Source organism: Megalobrama amblycephala, linkage group LG16, assembly GCF_018812025.1.
Source record: "Megalobrama amblycephala isolate DHTTF-2021 linkage group LG16, ASM1881202v1, whole genome shotgun sequence".
NCBI lineage: Eukaryota > Metazoa > Chordata > Actinopteri > Cypriniformes > Xenocyprididae > Megalobrama > Megalobrama amblycephala.
This window is the reverse complement of record NC_063059.1, coordinates 976,830-998,652: the sequence shown is the minus strand read 5'-3', so window position 1 is coordinate 998,652 and position 21,823 is coordinate 976,830. Positions and strand designations below refer to the sequence as shown.

The 21,823-nt window shown below is 40.1% G+C and overlaps 1 protein-coding gene across 1 annotated transcript in view; it reads left to right on the top strand.

Moving 5' to 3' along the window:
* LOC125249308 (NACHT, LRR and PYD domains-containing protein 3-like) overlaps window positions 1–21,823 on the top strand; it is a 47,430-nt gene that overhangs the window by 5,339 nt on the left and 20,268 nt on the right. Inside the window, exons 8-12 of the mRNA XM_048161574.1 lie at window positions 10,021–10,071; window positions 12,774–12,887; window positions 14,732–14,788; window positions 14,974–16,794; window positions 17,328–17,501. Of these exons, the coding sequence (XP_048017531.1) occupies window positions 10,021–10,071; window positions 12,774–12,887; window positions 14,732–14,788; window positions 14,974–16,794; window positions 17,328–17,501 (2,217 nt within the window). The remainder of the gene's footprint in view (window positions 1–10,020; window positions 10,072–12,773; window positions 12,888–14,731; window positions 14,789–14,973; window positions 16,795–17,327; window positions 17,502–21,823) is intronic.

Sequence of the window (21,823 nt, the reverse complement as noted above, 5' to 3'; positions counted from 1 at the left end):
ATGAGAAAAAATGTGCTTTTCTGATGACACTACTCTCTGGGAAAGCGATCGATTGGGCCGCAGCGGTTTGGGAGACTGATTTCATGTTTAGAACTTCCTATGATTACTTTATTCATCAGCTACGAGATGTGTTTGAATATCCCGCTGGGGGCAGGGATATATCAGCACAACTACTTCAAATGTCTCAGGAAAACCGTACCGCTGCAGAGTATGCCATTGAATTCAGAACGCTCGTGGCTCAGAGTAGGTGGAACGATGCTTCATTGAAGGCTGTGTTTCAACAAAGTCTCAATGCTGATCTACAAACTGAACTGGCCTGTAAGGGTGAGAATTCTTCATTTTCTGAGTATGTGACACTTGCAGTCAGAATTGATAACTTAATGAGAAATGCTCCCAAGAGGAAATCGGCTCGATGGTCACAGTCAAGCACTCCTACCATACATCAGCTTCACCATGTTCCTCAGCTCACTTCACTACCTGAATCAAGGCCAAGTCAGGAACCTATGCAACTGGGGTTCTCCAGGCTCTCTGAGGAGGAGAGAATTCGACGGCAACAGCTCAACCTCTGCTATTACTGCGGTGAAGCAGGCCACCACAGCATGGAATGCCCTCACAAGGCCCAGAAAACCAACAAGAATACTACCCGGGTAAATATTGAACAGTTTTCTCTCCTCCATATCAAGTCACTTACCTTTCCTGTTCGGCTGACTACTGAAAATATTTATATTGATTCAAAAGCGCTGATCGACTCTGGAGCAGCCCTGAACCTTATTCATAAAGACCTCATCACTAAATTCAACATTCCAACTCAACCGTGCACATCACCTATCAAGATCAGCGCTGTTAACGACGCACCCATAGGAGATGGAATCACCCAACAAACACAACCCCTTACACTTCATATCGGATTGTTCCATCAAGAGGCCATATCTCTCTATGTCATTGACTCAACCAGACATGAAATCATCCTTGGCTTTCCCTGGTTATCTATCCATGATCCAGTTATCTCCTGGCATTATGGTGAGCTGACTCATTGGTCTGAATTTTGCCTAGCCCATTGCATGCACTCCACTGTAACCCAACCATGTCTCACTACAAGCATTGAAAGCCCAGACACCAAGCAAACCACAAAGATTCCAGCCTGTTATAATGACCTGACCGAAGTGTTTAGTAAAGCTAAAGCCACACAACTTCCACCTCATCGATCATGGGACTGCGCCATTGACCTGTTGCCCAATGCCATGCCCCCTTAAAAGTAAAGTGTATCCTCTATCACATGGTGAAACCCAGTCTATGGAGGAGTATATAGAAGAGGCCATGGACAATGGGTTTATCCGCCCCTCGACATCTCCAGCTGCTGCAGGGTTTTTCTTTGTAGAAAAGAAGGATGGAGGCTTACGCCCATGTATTGACTACAGAGGACTGAATAATGTCACAGTCAAGTTCCGTTACCCCCTTCCACTGGTTCCTGCAGCCCTAGAACAGCTACAGTAGGTGGCCATCCAAAACGGTGTTTCTACCGCCGCCGCCGCGTCGCAAAGTGCATTTGCAGCTTTTGACCGCTGAGTGGCGCTTTAACCACATGTTATCCAACAAATGCATCAAAGCACGTTTATCTTTATGCAAAATGTCAATTTTCTCACATATTAGGCCTATATTTATCACACATTTTTTATTTATATTTTAAACTCCTTTAATAAAACAGCATGGATTTTTGACACGCACATTCTTTGTTATTCATTACCTGTCCTTTATTTGACAGATAACTTCTTAGGAAAAATATAGCCTATCTGTTTGGACACTGATTAAGAAATTGTTGCGTGTTTCATGAATTACATCCTTTATTTTAGTAAAACGTGAGTCACTGAATAATTTCGCTCCCATTATTAAGGCACGATTTAGCTAAATCATTGAAACTAAAAAAGAATGGACGGATTAATAAAACGTCATAAAAAACTGCAACTCCTGCAGCCACGTTTAAATGCAGGAGTGTATTCTATTCTTTAAAATATAAAATATCAAATTCAGAAACAACACATTACAGCGGATAGATCGCCTCTTATTTAACACAGACCTACGAATTTATTATCGAATTGAGATATTTCTTTCTTTTTAGGTACAATTATTCGCTGAGTTTAAGTTCATTTTTGAGACGTTTCAGATACAGAAGTAGACCATTTGTAGTCTTGCATCAATCTGTAGGCTATCGCCAAAAATGACGGAAGGCCTGTTTTAAGTTAAGTTGTTTCAGCTGTCATGAGGAGAAAATCCATCAGAACGCGCCGGCGCTTTCGTCGACCAGAGGGATAAAAATTTAGCCAATTTAGTTTCATATTTATATTTAAATATTGGGATATAACCTAATATAATTTTTTTTAAAGATGTCACCAATGTTGATTATGAAAAGTGAATAGCATGACGGATGCGCAATGTCGGGAGACAAATGTAGCGGGTCAGACATACGTTTGACCACTTCATGAAGTTTTGTTTTACAGTAAGTCTTTCTTTAAAGTGAATTTCGTTTTGTAGAAATTGTATCTTAATTTCAATCAATGTTTCATCAACCAATTGCCTATATTTAATAATTAGGAAGAAAACCAAGAACGTCGGGTGTGGAATGGATTGCGTAACAAACGAACCCATGTTTCCACGGCCTTTGAATAAGGCTGAATCAATATACGTATTTCTGTTTTAATTAAATTTATTAAATACATGTCTTTATTACTTAATTAATTGATAAGATGTTTTGGTCTAACAATATATTTTAGCTGGTCTAAATTCTAAGTTAGACACAAATTTGCGTTAGGCCAGGCTATATAAGGTTCCCTTCTACAAGCGTAAATTGCTGTTTCGGCCGCAAATTTTCAGTAATTTCGATCGGTGCATCAAATGATATAGGCCTAAACTAAATTCATGTATTTACAGTAAAAGAATAAAGAAATAGCCAAACTCTAGACTTATTGGTGGATATTTAGTTTGGGCAATATATAATAATAATAATAATAATAATAATAATATCTCAGCAAAGACCGAACATATTTATTTGTCTCGGCACATGACCGCTAACAGTAACAAAGTAGCACAGTGCATCAAAGCTCGCTGTTGTCTTGGCTACCTTACAAACGGCGATGGAAACAACAGTGAATTTTTCCCCCTTTTGTGGTAATTTAGCACTATTTTCTATGGTATTCTGCTTGCATTTTTGGGCTTCAGTTGGATGCTTTATTTTCATCTTTAGTCAATTGAGTTCAGTTCTAAAAAAAGCAAAGGCTTTGGTGGTGCGGGGGTGTCCCGTATGCCCATGATGTAATGGTAGTACATCGCTTACAAAGGGTTCATGTTAACTACTGTATGATTATCAGATGATTTTAATGTGTTAATGTTTCAACTATCGTGCAGTTATAGCTATGTAACAATATGATAAACTGCAAGTGTGCAGTTTGTATCCATTAACACGCTCATAAACATTACAAAAAGAAATGTCATGCCATAAGCTACACAATTACGAACAAAAAAAAACGTTGATATCCCAATAATCAACATTTTGTTATTCGACAAGTGCTAGGCTATTAAGATAAAAGGTTTCAGCTATAGATAGTTTGCGCCTAATCTGACTCTCCACAATGGGCTACACAATATTTTATAGGCCTATTTGTATTTTGACTGCAGTTAGAGCAAAATGACGAGAACATGTTTAACATTGGAAGTTTAAGATTCTTTATTAAATATTCTTACTTTTTGCAAAACACATAGGCATCTGTACATTGTACCTCTATAACATCATAACACAAATCATTAAATTACAGTTCAAATGAACCGTACAAACCCAATCTTGTTTTTTGCTATTTATTTAGGCCTATTTATTTATATCAGCAGATCTGTGTTGATTCAGTTCATTTCAATAACTGCTGATGTTGCAAACTGTGGTTAAGCTGTAAAGCAGCTCGAAAGAATTGACCAAGATATGTAACATTATGGCTCCGTATTATTAGAACAATAACTGTACAGAATCTTTACTGCCATCCAATGTTCCTTAAAGACAAAGAAATAAAATAAAAATGTTAAAGAAAAACAAACAAAAACAACAAACCGATTGTGTTCCTTTTATATATCAATGTATAATATTTACATTATCTTGTGTGTATAAAAAGCACTCACCCAACCTAACGGTGCTTGCTCTGCAACACTTGACAAGTTTGAGATAGGGGGAATTCGGGCACTTTGTTTAAAATGTTTGTCACCAAAGCCATTAATCCAGAGGGTGGGAGACTCAAAATATTAGCCTAAGCTATGCGCATGACAGACCTTTTTGCAATCTTGGTGCTTTTTGTTAATTTTAACATCCTGATCTGATCATATGAAATAAGCTGACGAAATACACAATTGTTAGACTCTGTTATGAGTATTTGCAGTAAGTTTCTTTATTTGTTTGTGTTATGGGGATTTGCAGTGTTTTGCAGTGTTTCACGCTCCACTCCAGAAGTTCCGAATGGGATCAACCCTCCCCCCGCGCGTTTGCCAGCGCCTGCTGCTGCCGAGCAGAGTATGTGCGAAGTTTTGACTGGAGCGAGGAGGGATTTTTTTAAAAGTCGGAGCGTCGTGGTTTTTTGTTTGTTTTTTGTTTTTTGTTTTTTTAATCTGCAAGAAATGTTATGAGTTTGGCGTGTGGTAGGAAAAAAAAGTTTGCACAATAAGCCACTACGCAAATTTGTGTCTAACTAGACCAGCTAAAATATAGTGTTCGACCAAAAACATCTTATCAATTATTTAAGTAATACAGACATGTAATAAAGTAATAAATAAATTTAATTAAAACAAAAAGACGTATATTGATTCAGCCTTATTTAAAGGCCGCAGAAACATGGTTTCATTTGTTACGCACTTCAATCCATTCCACACCCGACATTCTTGGTTTTCTTCCTAATTATTAAATATAGCCAATTGGTTGATGAAACATTGATTGAAATTAAGATACAATTTCTACAAAACGAAATTCACTTTAAAGAAAGACTTACTATAAAAAAAAACTTAATGAAGTGGTCAAACTTATGTCTGACCCGCTGCATGTCTCCCGACATTGCGCATCCGTCATGCTATTTTCATAATGAACATAGGTGAAATTAAAAATAATAATAATAGGAAATAGCCCAATATTAAAATATAAATATGAAACTAAATTAGCTACATTTTTATCCCTCTGGCCGACGAAAGCGCCGGCGCGTTCTGATGGATTTTCTCCTCATGACAGCTGAAACAACTTAAAACAGGCCTTCCGTCATTTTTGGCGATAGCCTACAGATTAGTGCAAGACTACAAATGGTCTACTTTTATTTGTGTACGCTCACAATAACAACAAAACCTTGTACTTTTGAAAAATAAAATAAAATAAAATAAAAAACAGGGTGCGCTTTCAGCTGTCTCTCTGCGAGAATCTGAAACGTCCCAAAAGTGAACTTAAACTCAGCGAATAATTGTACCTAAAAAGAAAGAAATATCTCAATTCGATAAGATATAGGTCTGTGTTAAATAAGAGGCGATCTATCCGCTGGAATGTGTTGTTTCTGAAATCATGGCAGTGCTTGTTGCTGCTGTTATCAATTCTCTTGGCGCTCGTGCACACGCGCAGTTTTCACACAGACAATCGAGCGTTTCATTCTGGTAAAAGCACAAAACAAAATGCACACAACGTGTCCTTGCTCTTGATGTACAATCACTGATGAACACCTTTGGTTTTAATGAGTAAATTAGCCTAAACATTTATTCCTGTCGGAATTTTAGTCTGCGATATTAACATCACTAAACTTTACATAGGGCCTAGCATATAGCCAAAAAATCAAGAACAATAAAAAAAAAATCAAGAACAATAAAAAATCAAGAACAATAGCAGTTAATAAGAATTATTGCTCTTAATGCGGTCTTAATGCTGGACCGTTCTCATTTCGCTCCGCATATGGAACTTGAAGGATTTTTTTTTTGATATATATATATATATATATATATATATATTTTATATATATATATATATATATATATATATATACACATATTTTATATATATATATATATATATATATATATATATATATATATGCCTAGTAATGACTGTTTAATGACAATAGCATGCAGTAAGACTTTGTGTAAAGTTCTTTCTTTTAATTTTTGATGCATAGACTGTAGCCTAAGACTATTCCACGTTTTGAAATTAACTTTCACTTTAAATTTTCTAATGGTTTTTAAGGATGTTAAAATGTTATATTATAATGTTATTGTTGTTTTACTTCGTCCTTTCAGCTCAGTTTACAAACCGACATTTTATTATTACAGACACTTTCCAATCCGTCCCTTTGCACCACCTGGCGGTAGTTTTTAACACACGAATTTCAGTTAACGCAACGGCCCTGCGGCGGCGGTATGCGCGGCGGTAATACCCATTTTGGTTGTCCACCTACTGTATGTGAAGCCAAGATCTATACAAATCTTGATCTCAAAACTGCCTTCCTCACCACTAAGGGGCACTATGAGTATCTGGTCATGCCCTATGGACTGGCTAACGCACCTGCAGTCTTTCAGTCCATCATCAATTAAATTTTTCGTGATCTCTTAAACCAGAATGTAGTTTGCCTACATAGATGACATTCTAATATATTCCAAGTCTGAAGCCGACCACATTAGTCATGGCAAGACAGTGCTCACCCATCTTCTGGAGAACCAGCTGTATGTCAAGGCTGAAAAGTGTGAGTTCCATGTGAAACAAACAACCTTCTTGGGATATAAAATCAGCCATCAAGGTGTTAAGATGGATGAATCCAAGGTTCAAGCAGTCACTGAATGGCCCCAACCTACTACGATAAAGGAATTACAGAGGTTCCTAGGCTTCGCAAACTTCTACAGATGCTTCATTAGAAACTACAGTTAGATTGCTTCCCCATTGACATCACTTTTTAAAGGAAAACCTGCTAAATTCAAATGGCCTGTAGAAGCCACAAAAGATTTCACCAAACTCAAGGACAGTTTTACCATGGCTCCTATCCTTAAGCATCCTGATCCCAATCTCCCCATTGTGGTTGAAATAGATGCCTCAGATTGTGGGATTGGCACCGTGCTCTCACAACGTCACGGTCAACCAGGTAAACTCTACCCCTGCGCATTTTTTTCAAGAAAACTGACTTCAGCCGAACGCAATTATGATGTGGGAACCAAAGAACTGTTATTAATGAAGGCAGCCATTGTAGATTGGAGACATTGGCTTGAGGGGGCTATTCATCCTTTTCAAGTCATCACAGATCATAAAAACCTGGAGTACATTAAAAGTGCTAAATGTCTGGATCCACGTCAAGCTCATTGGTCCCTTTTCTTCACTCGCTTCCAGTTTACAGTCACCTACAGACCAGGCAGCAAGAACAGTAAGGTTGATGCCCTGTCCAGATGCCATGATCCCCCCCACTGACAGTATCCCACCTGAGTCTATTCTCCCTCCATCAGTCATTATAGCTCCAGTCAATTGGGACCTAATGGAAGAGATCCAGCGGGCCCATCAACAAGAACCACTACCTGCCAACAGTGTACCACAAGCTCTTCGTCTATGAGTCATGCAGTGGTTCCACACATCACTAAGCTCAGGTCACCCTGGAATTTCCCGTACCCACCGCCTGTTACAAAACTCCTTCTGGTGGCCATCAATGACTAAAGACGTTGCAACCTATGTTAAATCTTGCCGTGTCTGTGCACAATCCAAGACCCCCAAGGATTTGCCCTCGGGCCTCCTCCAACCACTGCCAACTCCACAACGTCCCTGGTCACACTTGACCATAGACTTTGTCACTGACCTGCCCCTCTTAAATGGTTTCACGGCTATACTGGTAATCATTGATCGCTTCTCTAAGTCCTGCCGTTTGGTTCCTTTAAAAGGTCTTCCTACAGCCATGGAGACAGTACAAGCCCTATTTCATCATGTCTTTCGGGTCTATGGCCTACCAGACGGCATTGTCACTGACAGAGGAACCCAATTCACATCTCAGGTCTGGAAAGCCTTCTGCAGGCACCTGGATATCAATATAAGCCTCACATCAGGTCACCACCCACAGTCAAATGGACAAGTAGAACGCCTAAACCAAGAGATCGGCAGGTACCTTAGAAGCTATTGCAGTCATGAACAACACCGCTGGACAGAATTCCTCCCTTGGGCTGAGTATGCCCAAAATTCCTTGACTCATTCTTCCACTGGCATGACTCCCTTCCAATGCGTCTTGGGATACCAACCCCCCCTTGTTCCCGTGGTCTGGCGAACCCTCGTCAGTCCCCGCTGTGGACGACTGGATCAGGCGCTATGAGAGGGTGTGGGACAGTGCCCATGTCCGTCTACAGAGAGCCGTCAGAACACAGGAGTTCCAGGCCAACAGACAGCGGGTCTGGCTCTCTACGAGGGACCTTAAGCTGCAGCTACCGAGCAGGAAGCTCAGTCCCAGGTATGTTGGCCCATTCAAGATTCTCAGACAGATTAATGATGTCATGTACCAACTTGAGCTTCCTGCTAATTATCGTATCTCTCCGTCCTTCCATGTCTCACTCCTTAAACTCATCCACCCGGATGCTGACCCCAATGCTGAGAACCAAGAGCCACCACCACCACTGGATGTAGATGGTTCAACAGCTTACAAGGTGAACGAGTTGCTGGATTCAAGACATAGAGGGGGTCAGCTCCAATACTTGGTGGACTGGGAAGGTTATGGACCTGAGGAGAGGTCATGGGTAGCTGCACACGACATCCTGGACCCGTCTCTCATTGAGGACTTTCATCGAGCCAGACCCGATCAACCAGCACCACGACCATGGGGACGTCCACGTAGAGCGCCAGGAGGTGCTCCTAGAGGGAGGGGTTCTGTAATGCCACACCAGCAGAGGGAGCCCTCATCTGAATTCTGACTGTGTGCCACTCCCTCTGCTCATTCTACAGTCACTTCCTGTTTAGCAGCCATTTTAAGTATGGCATGACCAAACAGGCCTTGCGAAGTATTGCCAGTTCTACTGCCTTACCGAGTGTTTTGTATCTACTGTCTGTTTACCTTGTATGACCATTTGCCTGCTTTCTCTGATTACTGATTATTGGATTTCCATTTTTGACTTGGCTGCCTGTTTGGATTGCTTTTGTGTTTGACCATCTTGCCTGCCTTTTCGACACCTGCCTTTGGATTTCCCCTTGAACTGTTTGCCTGTTGGACTGTTTTTGTGGTTTTGACCCTTTGCCTGGCTTCACGCTCCTTTTGGACTGTTCCTAATAAACTTCAGCACATGGATTTCAACATGGCTTCTGCCTCCTCATTACAGACGGCCCAACCGTGGTCTCATTTAGATCCACTTCTTTCCTGCCGTGATTACACTACCTTAGTTGAATTTGACAATAAACATTCATTTAATTTATTTTGATGCAGTGGCTGCTTGCAAATCTTCCTTTTGCAATTTTCATTTTCTTAATTGGCTCATGAAATAATTTAACCAATTAAACCAGTGATTTCTAAGTAGTCAAAAAATACAAATACAAAAGGTTTATATGAAATAGTAAGTATATAAAAGCAATATAAGTATTACATTTTTTTTTTTTTACTTTTCCAAAATAGAACAGATGTGTTCCCTCCAGGTGTGTACCCTCCTCGAAATTTTAAAATGAGTGCTTTCATCTAATTGGATATTGTAAAATTATTTTTTTATTGTTGTTGTTGTTGCATAATCCCTAGGAAAATATTCAAGAACTGAGTAGGGCTGTTTAGATGAATTGATGCTGAAGAGTTATATATTTAAAGTTGTAAAACTGATATATTTTATTTTAAACAATAAAACCGAAGTTCTGTTATCTTACCAGTGAAGTCTTCCACAGTGTGGAAGTATGGAAAAGGTGACTTGTGAATGTGTCTTTGAGCAAGCACATTGTTAATAAGTTCATTCACAACAGTGTAAAAGTTGTTGGTAGAATGAAGGTAATGAGAACAATTTTATCAATCTCAATTTCTCTTCATGATGTTTAAGGTCATACCTGCCACCACCTGTCCCTAAGAAGCCTTCAAATTTTGATTTCAGGTCAGTTACATTAAGGCATTTTGTTTGTTGTAGATGCAAAAATGGGTCATCACACTTTACATTATTAAGAACTGACACAATTTATGAATCTGATAATATGTTCTATGTCATGATACATCCACTACTTTATCTAATGTGGTATTTTAATTTTACAGCTGTTTACAGCCAGGTTTCTGTCAAACACAGCACATAGGTTATGATCTGTGATTATATACAAAAAGTGCTTTTGTGGATAGGCAGCCAATATTCAGCACCCCAAGCTTTATTATTTGTTCATCTGTATTATATCTGTTTTTCATTTCTTGGACATCAGTAAAATGTATTATTATTGTTATTATTATTATTTTATATTTACTAGTTTGGGGAATGGACACAGTCTCTATATTATGATATCTAGGTGAAAGAGTCTCTGTTTGTTGGGATTTATCTGACTTCTGTGACATGAGACAGCTAGAAGTTGGTCAGTTCAGCCAGTCTGTCTGCTTCCTGACCTGAGCCCCAGGTTGTAACATTGGGAATCGTGGCGACAAGGGGAAGGTCCAAACGCAGGCTTTATTAGAATGAGCGTAGTCGTACAAGCAAGAGTCAAACACCAGCAAACAGAAACATAAGGGCAAGGCAGAAGAGTAATCCAAGTCACAGGCAATGGTCAAGACAGGCAGCAAATGATCATCAAACAAGAGATAAACAGTCCAGGGTCAAAAAACAAGGCAAGGCTAGGAACTGGGAAAATGAAACACGGAGACAAGGTCGGATAAAGGCTAAACAATACTCAGCCCTGTGTGTGTGTCTGGGTGCAGCTTATAAAAGGTCCACTGATGGGGAACAGGTGCGAGTGTGTGATTGGTTCCTAGTGAGGGATTATGGGAAATGTAGTCCAGAGTGAGGTATGACTGTGTGCAATGAAATGGTGAACCGGCGACCTCTGGTGGGGAGTAGCAGGAACCAGCAGGTGGCGGATATGTACCCCTCTGGGTTCGGGACAGAGACAGGTGTCCCCTCTGGGCTCGGGGCGGAGACTGGAGCTGACTTGACGACTGAAGCGGAGTCTGTAAACACTGGCGAAGCGTCCATCTTGTCCGTAGACACTGGCGGGGGTGCCATCTTGTCTGTAGACACTGGCGAAGGTGCCATCTTGTCCAAAGACACTGGTGGAGGTGCCATCTTGTCCGAAGACACTGGTGTAGGTGGCATCTTGTCCGTAAACACTGGCGGAGGTGCCATCTTGTCTGTAGACACTGGCGTAGCAGCCATCTTGTCCGTAGACACTGGTGGAAAGACCATCTTGTCCGTAGACACTGGCGGAGGAGCCATCTTGTCCGTAGACACTGGTGGAACGGCCATCTTGTTCGTAGACACTGGCGGAGCGGCCATCTTGTCCGTAGACACTGGCGGAGAGACCATCTTGTCCGTAGACACTGGCGTAGCAGCCATCTTGTCCGTAGACACTGGTGGAAAGACCATCTTGTCCGTAGACACTGGCGGAGGAGCCATCTTGTCCGTAGACACTGGTGGAACAGCCATCTTGTTCGTAGACACTGGCGGAGCGGCCATCTTGTCCGTAGACACTGGCGGAGAGACCATCTTGTCCATAGACACTGGTGGAGCAGCCATCCTGTCCGTAGACACTGGCGGAGAGACCATCTTGTCCATAGACACTGGTGGAGCGGCCATCCTGTCCGTAGACACTGGCGGAGTGGCCATATTGTCCGTAGACACTGGATTAATGGTCATGACAGGATGAAACTCTGAGCGATCAGCGGAGATGTGACGTGGCTCTGGAAGATCAGCGGAGACGTGACGTGGCTTTGGAGCAGATTCATGGGCTGGAGCGGAATCACGGACTGGAGTGGGCTCATGGGCTGGAACCGATGTGTACGCAGCCCACATACACCAGATGGCTGTGGCCATAATGGCCAGCGCTGCAATCTCTGGGGGCTCAGGAATGGTAGCCATCTCGTCGGAAGGCTCAGGAGAATCAACTGTGACTTGACTCAGCAAGATCAACTATGACTTGACTAGGTTCAGGAAGATCAACTGTGACTTGACTTGGTTCAGGAATGGCAGCCAACTTAGCTGAGGGCTCAAGCACGGCAGCCATCTTAGCTGAGAGCTCAAGCGTGGCAGCCATCTTAGCGGAGGGCTCAAGCGTGGCAGCCATCTTAGCGGAGGGCTCAAGTGTGGCAATTACAGGGCAGGAAGAGGCATATAGCACAGGGCTAGTAATCTTTAAAACAGTATATGCTGGTAATAAAGATGGGCCAAGCTCCGTGGCCATCAGAGGTCAGGTCTGCCCCAAAAACGTGTCCAATTATCCATAAAACCTGTTATTCTGTGGACACCACTTAGACCCCAAATATTTTGAGCAGGAGGATGGAGAATATAAAATTGTAAAATAAATAAACATTCATCAAAGTATCAACTTATGTTTAATACTACAGTGCTCTTTGTAGCTGAATGCTTCATATTTTACAATTGTTCACTTTTTCTGATCTTCTGAGTGGAAGACAGTAGTTTCCAGGATAAACAGCACCCTTATGTATCCACAACTGGGGTGCATCATGAACCCATCAAAATACCTAAAATAAAATAATAATAATCATTTTTAACCAGTGGCACTAATCAACAAATTGTTAATGTCTTTTAATCATTAAGTAGTTAATGGTCTATGTTACTTAAAGTTAATTTTGCCTCTGTTACAGTTCAGTCCAGCAGAGGAAATCATCTGATTCAGAACTTCGTCGTGTGTCTCTGAAGAGTAACAACTCTATGGGTCAACCATTAACATTTAGTGAAGACACATGTCCTGGTAACAGGTATAACATTTCTATAAATGATATGATAATTACAACATTTTTACACTAAAACATCAGATTCATCTGAACTCAGCTCTGTCTCTGAAGAGTGATTGGTCTATGGATCAACCACTAAACCTTAGTGGACCTGGGTAAACAAGAGTAAAAACTTAAAGGATTAGTTAACTTCAGAATGAAAATTTCCTGATAATTTACTCACCCCCATTTCATCCAAGATGTTTATGTCTTTCTTTCCTCAGTGGAAAAGAAATTAAGGTTTTTGATGAAAACATTCCAGGATTTTTCTCCATATAGTGGACTTCACTGGGGTTCAACGGGTTGAAGGTCCAAATGTCAGTTACAGTGCAGTTTCAAAGAGCTACTTTTATATACATTTTAACCACAAATGCTCATTATGCACTGCTTTGTGATGCTCCATGCATTACGTAATTACATTGGAAAGATCACGCATGATGTAAGTGGAAGTACCAGTGTTTACAAAGTGAATGTACAAAGACTAAGTCAAACAGCATTTATAAAAAAAGGTAAAACAACGATGTCGGACGATTTTGAATTTGGAGGAGAAAATGAGATGGAGTTTTTCGCCCTACCGCGGTACTTCTGCCTACGTCACGCGTGACCTTTCCAACATGATTACGTTATGCGTGGAGCATCACAGACCAGTGAAAGACAAGCATTTGTATAGCAAAAGTATATACATTTTTATTTTTTTAGAAAATGAGCGATGGTTTCTCTAGATAAGACTATTATTCCTCGTCTGGGATCATGTAGAGCTCTTTGAAGCTGCACTGAAACTGACATTTGGACCTTCAACCCGTCGAACCCCAGTGAAGTCCACTATATGAAGAAAAATCCACTTTTTTCCTGCCATGATTACACTACCTTAGTTGAATTTGACAATAAACGTTCATTTAATTTATTTTGATGCAGTGGATGCTTGCAAATCTTCCTTTTGCAATTTTCATTTTCTTAATTGGCTCATGAAATAATTTAACCAGTGATTTCTTAGTAGTCAAAAAAATACAAATACAAAAGGATTATATGAAATAGAAAGAATACAAAAGCAATAAGTATTACCTTTTTTTTACTTTTTTTTTTTTACTTTCCCCAAAATAGAACAGGTGTGTACCCTCCAGGTGTGTACCCTCTAATTGGATATTGTAAAATGATTTTCTTTGTTGCATCATCTCTAGGAAAATAATCAAGAACTGAGTAGGGCTGTTTAGATGAATTGATGTTGAAGAGTTATACATTTAAAGTTAAAAACAATATAACTGAAGTTCTGTTATCTTACCAGTGAAGTTTTCCATAGTGTGGAAGTATGTAAAAGGTGACTTGTGAATATGTCTTTGAGCAAGCACATTGTTAAAGGTGCTCTAAGTGATGTCACGCGTTTTTAGGCCAAAACATTTTTTGTCACATACAGCAAACATCTCCTCACTATCCGCTAGCTGCCTGTCCCCTGAACACACTGTAAAAAAAAAATGCAGTCTCTGTAGTCGCCACAAGCTCCAAAAACGGCAACAAAAACTACTTGGTGCAGCCTGGACCATGAAACATAATAAACATGCTCCAGCCAATAACCGACAAGAATGATTTTAAATGCACGTTCATGACTGTTTCAGGAAGCACGGAGGGGAGGGGGAGGAGGAGGAGGAGGAGGGAGGGTCTAGCTACCCTCTGTTTTGTTTGACAACACTTCGAACATCAACAGGAAGTTACTCCACCCAGGATCACTTAGAGCACCTTTAATAAGTTCATTCAGAACAGTGTAAAAGTTGTTGGTAGAATGAAGGTAATGAGAACAATTTTATCAATCTCAATTTTTCTTCATGATGTTGAAGGTCAGATCTGCCACCACCTGTCCCTAAGAAGCCTTCAAGACTGGGTTTTTATTTCCGGTCAGTTACATTTAAGGCATGTTTTGTTTGTTGTAGATGCAAAAATGTGGCTCTTTACATTATTAAGAACTGACACAATGCTCTTTACGTTATTAAGAACTGACACAATTCACTAATCTGATGATATGTTCTGTATGACATTATACATTTACTTCTTTATCTAATGTGGTATTTTAATTTTACAGCCGTGACTCGAAAGACACAGAAGTCCTCGAATCATTTAGATCAGATCTAATGGAGAAGTTTAAGTATCTGTATGAGGGAACAACACCTCACCAAAGATCTCATTCACTCCTGAATGAGATCTACACAGAGCTCTACATCACAGAGAGTGAAAGTGGAGAGATCAATAATGAGCATGAGGTGAGACAGATTGAGACTCAATCCAGGAGAGCAGCAACAGAATACACACCGATCAAATGCAATGACATCTTTAAAACCTTACCTGGACAAGACAAACCCATCAGAACTGTGCTGACAAAGGGAGTCGCTGGCATTGGGAAAACAGTCTCTGTGCAGAAGTTCATTGTGGACTGGGCTGAAGGGAAAGAGAATCAGGACATCCAGCTCATATTTCCACTTCCTTTCAGAGAGCTCAACATGCAAAAAGAAAAATGCAGTCTTTCCGGTGTTCTTGAAAACTTTTTCCCCATAATAAAAAAAATGAAACCATTCAGTGGTGAATATAATATTTTCTTCATCTTTGATGGTCTGGATGAGTGTCGTCTGTCTTTGGATTTTCAGAGCAATGTGAGGTTGTCTGATGTGACTGAATCAGCCTCAGTGGACGTGCTGCTGACAAACCTCATTGTGGGGAATCTGCTTCCCTCTTCTCTCATCTGGATCACCTCCAGACCAGCAGCAGCTGAACTCATCCCCTCTGAGTGTGTCCATCGAGTGACAGAGGTACGAGGCTTCAGTGACCCACAGAAGGACGAATACTTCAGGAAGAGAATCAGTGATCAGAGTCTGGCCGAGAGGATCATCTCACACCTGAAGTCATCAAGGAGCCTCCACATCATGTGCCACATCCCAGTGTTCTGCTGGATATCAGCCACTGTTCTAGAGAAGATGTTGAGCGAAGCAGAGAGTGGAGAGATTCCCAAGACTCTCACAGAAATGTACACACACTTCCTGATCCTTCAGACCATCATCAGACAAGAGAAGAAGTATGAGAAGAAAGTGAAAGCTCAAGAAATGATTGACAAACTGGGGAAGCTTGCTTTCCAGCAGCTTGTGAAAGGCAACCTGATCTTCTATGAGGAAGACCTGAGAGAGTGTGGCATTGATGCAACAGAAGCATTAGTGTACTCAGGATTGTGCACTCAGATCTTCAGAGAGGAGTTTGGCATGTATCATGAGCAAGTCTTCAGCTTCGTTCATCTGAGCATTCAGGAACATTTAGCGGCTCTATATGCGCACCTCTCCTTTACAGACAGCAGCATAAATGTGTTTGACCAAATCACCAAACAAAGACCAAAAAAAGCTTTGGATTGGTTTCAGAATCCTGCAGAAAAACATGTTTTATTGTCTTATCTGCATCAGAAAGCTGTGGATGAGGCTCTACAGAGTAAAAATGGACATCTGGACCTTTTTCTGCGTTTCCTTCTGGGACTGTCAGTGACTGCTAATCAGGATCTCTTAAGAAATCTAACAACACTGACAGTAAGCAGCTCTGACAGCAATGAGAAAACAGTTGAGTACATCAAGAAAAAGATCAGGACCATCGAATCTCCAGAGAAATCCATCAATCTGTTCCACTGTCTGAATGAACTGGGTGACCATTCATTAGTGAAGGAAATGAAATACTATCTGAAATCTGGAGCAGTACGGAAAACCAAACTCTCTTCATCTCAGTGGTCAGCTGTAGTTTTTGTGTTGTTGACATCAGAGGAGCAGCTGGATGAGTTTAATATTAACAATTTTTTAGGAGGTAACAATAAATCTGAAAAACTGGAAGTTTTTAAGAAGTTGCTGCCCGTGATTAAAGAATCCAGATCAGTTCAGTAAGTGTCACTAAAAACAACCACTTCACCATTAAAAGAAAAAGAAACCTAAAGTTAAAAGGTCACAAATCTTATCAAAATTCTTATCTTTTCTTAATCTTATCAATAAATGGGTATATATATATATATATATATATATATATATATATATATATATATATATATATATATATATATATATATATGAGAAAAAAATATATATATATATGAGAAAAACGCTTCTGACAACAGTTCTACCTAAATCTAAATATGCACTTTTTGCCAGCTCATCCCCTAATATGTTGACTGGTAAGCAAGCCTATTAATGAAATTAATTACATTTAATTAGATCAACATTTAATTAAAGGTCACTTTGATTTTGCCAAGTGAGATATGTTCCTGTCATGTTGTACTTGGTGAAGTTGCATTCACTTTATATATTATATATTATATTGCTGAAAAATGCTATGGATTATTGCTGAAAAATGATGTTTTTTTGCAGTTCAAGAATTATCAGCAAGTCTTGAAAAAGTATGATTCTCATCTCTTTGCAGCTTGAGTGATTGTGGAATCACAGCTGAAAGTTGTGCTACTCTGGCTTCAGCTCTGAGTTCAAACCCCTCACACCTGAGAGAACTGGATCTATCTGACAATAATCTAGGAGACTCAGGAGTGAAGCACCTCTCTGATGTATTACAGAATCTTCACTGTAAACTGGAGATACTGAGGTAAGATCATGTGACTCACATATGGAACACATAGTGGCCACATACACACTGCAAAGATTCAGGAGTGAATCCCTTTAATTATCATTTCTGTATGTGTAACATGACTAACTCCCGAAATTGCAATAATTGACACCTCATAACCATAGTTCTGTCATGACAACTCTCGGAGTGTTTGGCATGGTAATGGGTAAGACAATGTAGATGTGTTTGGTCTTGGCAGAATAGATCTGCTATGCTGCTGCTTTGTTGCTGCTGCTGCTACTGCTGTTGATTATTACTACTACTGCTGCTGCTGCTGCTGCAGTGCAATTACGGGACCTACTACTGTCAATACATATACAACATGTTGCTGTGAGCAAGTAAGACATGCTGCTGCTGTACAATAGCGTACATGAATTACCCGCAGCAGATCTATACAGGTGGAGCTGGGGAAGGTGGAGGGTTTCTGAAGCATGCTGCACTGCTAAGACAAACCCTACTCATGTTTTTGAAGATTGAGCATGCAAGCTCATTGGCTACTAATACAGCAGGAACCAATCATCTGTGTCCTGTAGATAATGATGTGATTATGAGCAGGTTCAGTTAAGGGACCTAATAGCCTGGCCATTAGAGTTTCATGCCAAAACTTTGTATTTCTGTCATGACAACTCTTGGAGTGTTTAGCATGGTAATGGGTATGAGAATGTAGATGTGTTTGGTCTTGGCAGAATAGATCTTCTATGCTGCTGCTGCTTTATTGCTGCTGCTGTTGATTATTGCTGCTGCTGCAGAGCAGGTACATGACTTGCTACTGCCAATACATACACAACACGCTGCTGTGAGCAAGTAAGACATGCTGCTGCTGTACAATAGCGTACATGAATTACCCTCCACAGAGCAGTTGACATGATATTTGAACAATACAAGCCAAGTGTACTGTATGTCAGAAAATCCCCTTTCACTCAGAAGGCAAGATTATGATTCACCCTCACCCACCAGAAGATCTACCGCAAAAGCATATGTACTGCTGCTGCTCCGAAGAGCCAAAGGAACCATGTGTATGCTAGCTATGTGTGCCTGGGCTACCCCGCTGAATGACTTACCACTAGTGGCCTATGACTATGTGTGCCTGAGCCAAAAGGCTCAAACATAACCAATTAGAATGCACATTATGTGTGACTTTAACAAATGGTAACACGTTGCAGGCTAAAGAAACCCTCCACAACCACCTGCAAATAAAGAGTATAATGATGTAGTATCATTTGATAATTGCCAGTCAAACCCTGTATACTCCTATTATAAAAGTGAATCAGTCATTCAAAAGTCATTCAGACAAACTGAAAAATAATGAGCATGACTCATACACGCATTCAGCTGACCCGAAATACACGTAGGTACATGAAAACATCAGCCTTGAAGTGTTCTTGAAAGTTGAGCAAATAAGGTGAGCCCCTGTTAAATGGCAATACATTTGTCAAGTCCACTATGCTTAGTTGCAGTGATGGCTTGCTGCTGTATAAAATACGTATCGCTGCTGCTGTATGCTTGTATTTTACTCCTACATCATGTGCAAGACTGTAAACACTTTTCTAAAACAAATAAGGCATAGTTAATGTTTCGTAGATTCAAAGAAATGGTTTGTGTTTAGACATGAATGCCCAGCCCAGTTCCAGAATCCAGAATTTTCCCAGATTTTATTGAGGGTGCTTTAATACAAATGCTGTGCAAGCAACGTCTCCAACATAAGAATTGCAACATATTGTGAAACATTTAGATTTATGAGTCATTAATTGAATGATATTTTAATAGAAACTCAAATTTTGAATCAATATTTCTATATATTTTGTCTGATTTGCATGCTAATGCATTACTATGGCATATTATATCTTTGTCCCATTCAATGGTTACGTAAGTCGATGCAATTTGACAGTGAATCCCATAATATCACGTTCTAAATTCCACAGCGTGCAACCGACTGTTGGTGCTTACAGCATAAACAATATGAAAACGTATGGCTGCGAGAGCGTGCAAAAACAGTTCACTCATCTCAGTAGCGAACTCAGAAAGTGCCGCTACATCAATGAGCTGTCTACACTGCAAGAGTCTCCTATTTACACTCCTGTTGTTAAACGAATACCTCTGCATTTTAAGCAGAGAGAGTGATTTCTGACAGATAGTAATTTCTGACACATGCAGCCACAGCTCAGATCAGCAAATGCGTGTCCATGAATCAGCTACACTGCCCACCACTGCAAAACACACCACATATAGAAAACACCTGGTGTTATCCAGAGCACAAACACAGATTATATAATAATGATTATAACACAAAATTACATATTAAAGTATCAACTGAGGTGCTCTTGCTTCGTTTGAGAATACATGGAACTGCCTTGGCACACTCTACATAAGTTGAAATGATAAATATCATTCTATGTGAAATCTATTAATAAGATGACAGTAACATACCGACATTGCATAAGGGTGTACTCACACTAGGTGCTCTGAATCGTGCCCGAGCGCGCTTGACCCCTAAAGCCTGGTTCGTTTGACAAGTGTGATCGCTCCGTTCCATGCCTGGGCACGGTTCTTTTAGCCATCCCTGGCCCGCTTGAAAGAGGTGGGCCAGAGCGTGATTCAATTAGGCTCGAGTGCGGTTTGCATGCAATGCATTACGATGGCAAACATCTTTATTACTAATCTGTTAGTACACTTATCAATTCATGTAATTAATTAGAGGGTCTGCTTCTCGCCTTATTGATGAACAGGAATTGTAGTTTGCAAGTAAAGCTGCAAATTCCTCCATTAACACCAGCTGCCTTTGTAATCCTCTGATACCTGCAAGTGAAAATCGCTGTGCGGCATAAATGATAAATTTATTAGGCAGTATCTTAGCGAAAGTGCATTTCTTCCTGTTTTCTTTCATTCAAAAAGTTGCATCGTAAATGAAGTAAGCGTGCATACAGTACACAGTGTCTTAACCGCAACATCTGCTGCATTCTATTGTTGTTGATATTCGCTACATTGCTATCTGAATTTGTTATCCATATGCTGCTGCTGCCGATGTACAGAATACTTGCTGTAGCTCTGTTAGATATGCCAATACGAAAGCAAAGCCTGTTTCCACTTAAAGTTCAGCAAGCTTGTCTCTGTATCCTTATAAAACATTGCATATGCGCTAGCTGCTAATATGCTTAGTAATTCTCTCTAAGTATTAAAACAGGACTGTTGACGTGACATAGGAATAGATACAGCAGACTACTCAAACACAAAGTGATATAGTATAAAAACCCATGTACTTATCTTAGATGATTTCTGAAGCACGCTGCACTGCTAAGACAAATGCCACTCATGTATTTGAAAATTGAGCACGCAAGCTCATTGGCTACTAATACAGGAGGAACCAATCATCTGTGTCCTATAGATAATGACATGATTATAAACAGGTTCAGTTAAAGGACCTATTAGTTTCATGCCAGAACTTTGTATTAGCATTCTGGCATCTCACATGTGATGTGAAATACTTTTTTTTTTTAAACAAAGTAATATTCCTGTGACCAAAGGCTCATTGTGTTCTACAATTTTTAAACCACCATCAACAGTGGCGTTGTGCTTTCTTTATGCTTGTAGGGCTGCTTCACAGAGCGCACTCTTGAAGTGTTGCCATGTCCTCTTATTATATGCACTTTTGGGCTTGTTGTTTGAGGTTTGCTCAAAGCGATAAAGTTTATGGAGTTAATAATGTTGGCAGGTGCTGTCCACGATATTTTGTTCTTGTTATAAAGCATTTGGATTTTATTACGATATTATTATAATAAATGATAAGGAATCAGTTTATTATGGGCTGTTCTTGTTCATTTTTTTTTCTAGCAAGATCTGGCAACTCAAATATGTTAAGGCTTGTACCTCTTTCTAGCTGTTTAGTTTGGTTCTATACACACTGCATAGAGTTTTGGTAAATGTGGTTGGCACTACCTGCATTTTTCGGGAGTTAATTTGGTTGTAGAATGTGGTTGTCACTCCTGTAAATTACTGAACCATGTATGTAAAGATCAGCATTAAGCACATAAGGGTGAACTTACAACCAGATTTAGCTGCAATGTGTACTTGATAGCGACTGATAGTAACGCTGAAATTCACACATTCATATTTAAATCTCTGCTGCTTAATGTACCACCGTTCATAAAAGATGAATACACACCATACAGTAGGAGTTCCAATAACATGAAAAGTCCAAAAAAGAGAATTTGAATATGACTCTTTAAGTTTAAGAATGGTGGGTTTGACTATGTGAGTTTTGCCTCTACTTGCAAGCATGATATGGTTCATTGTGGCAAGGAAGG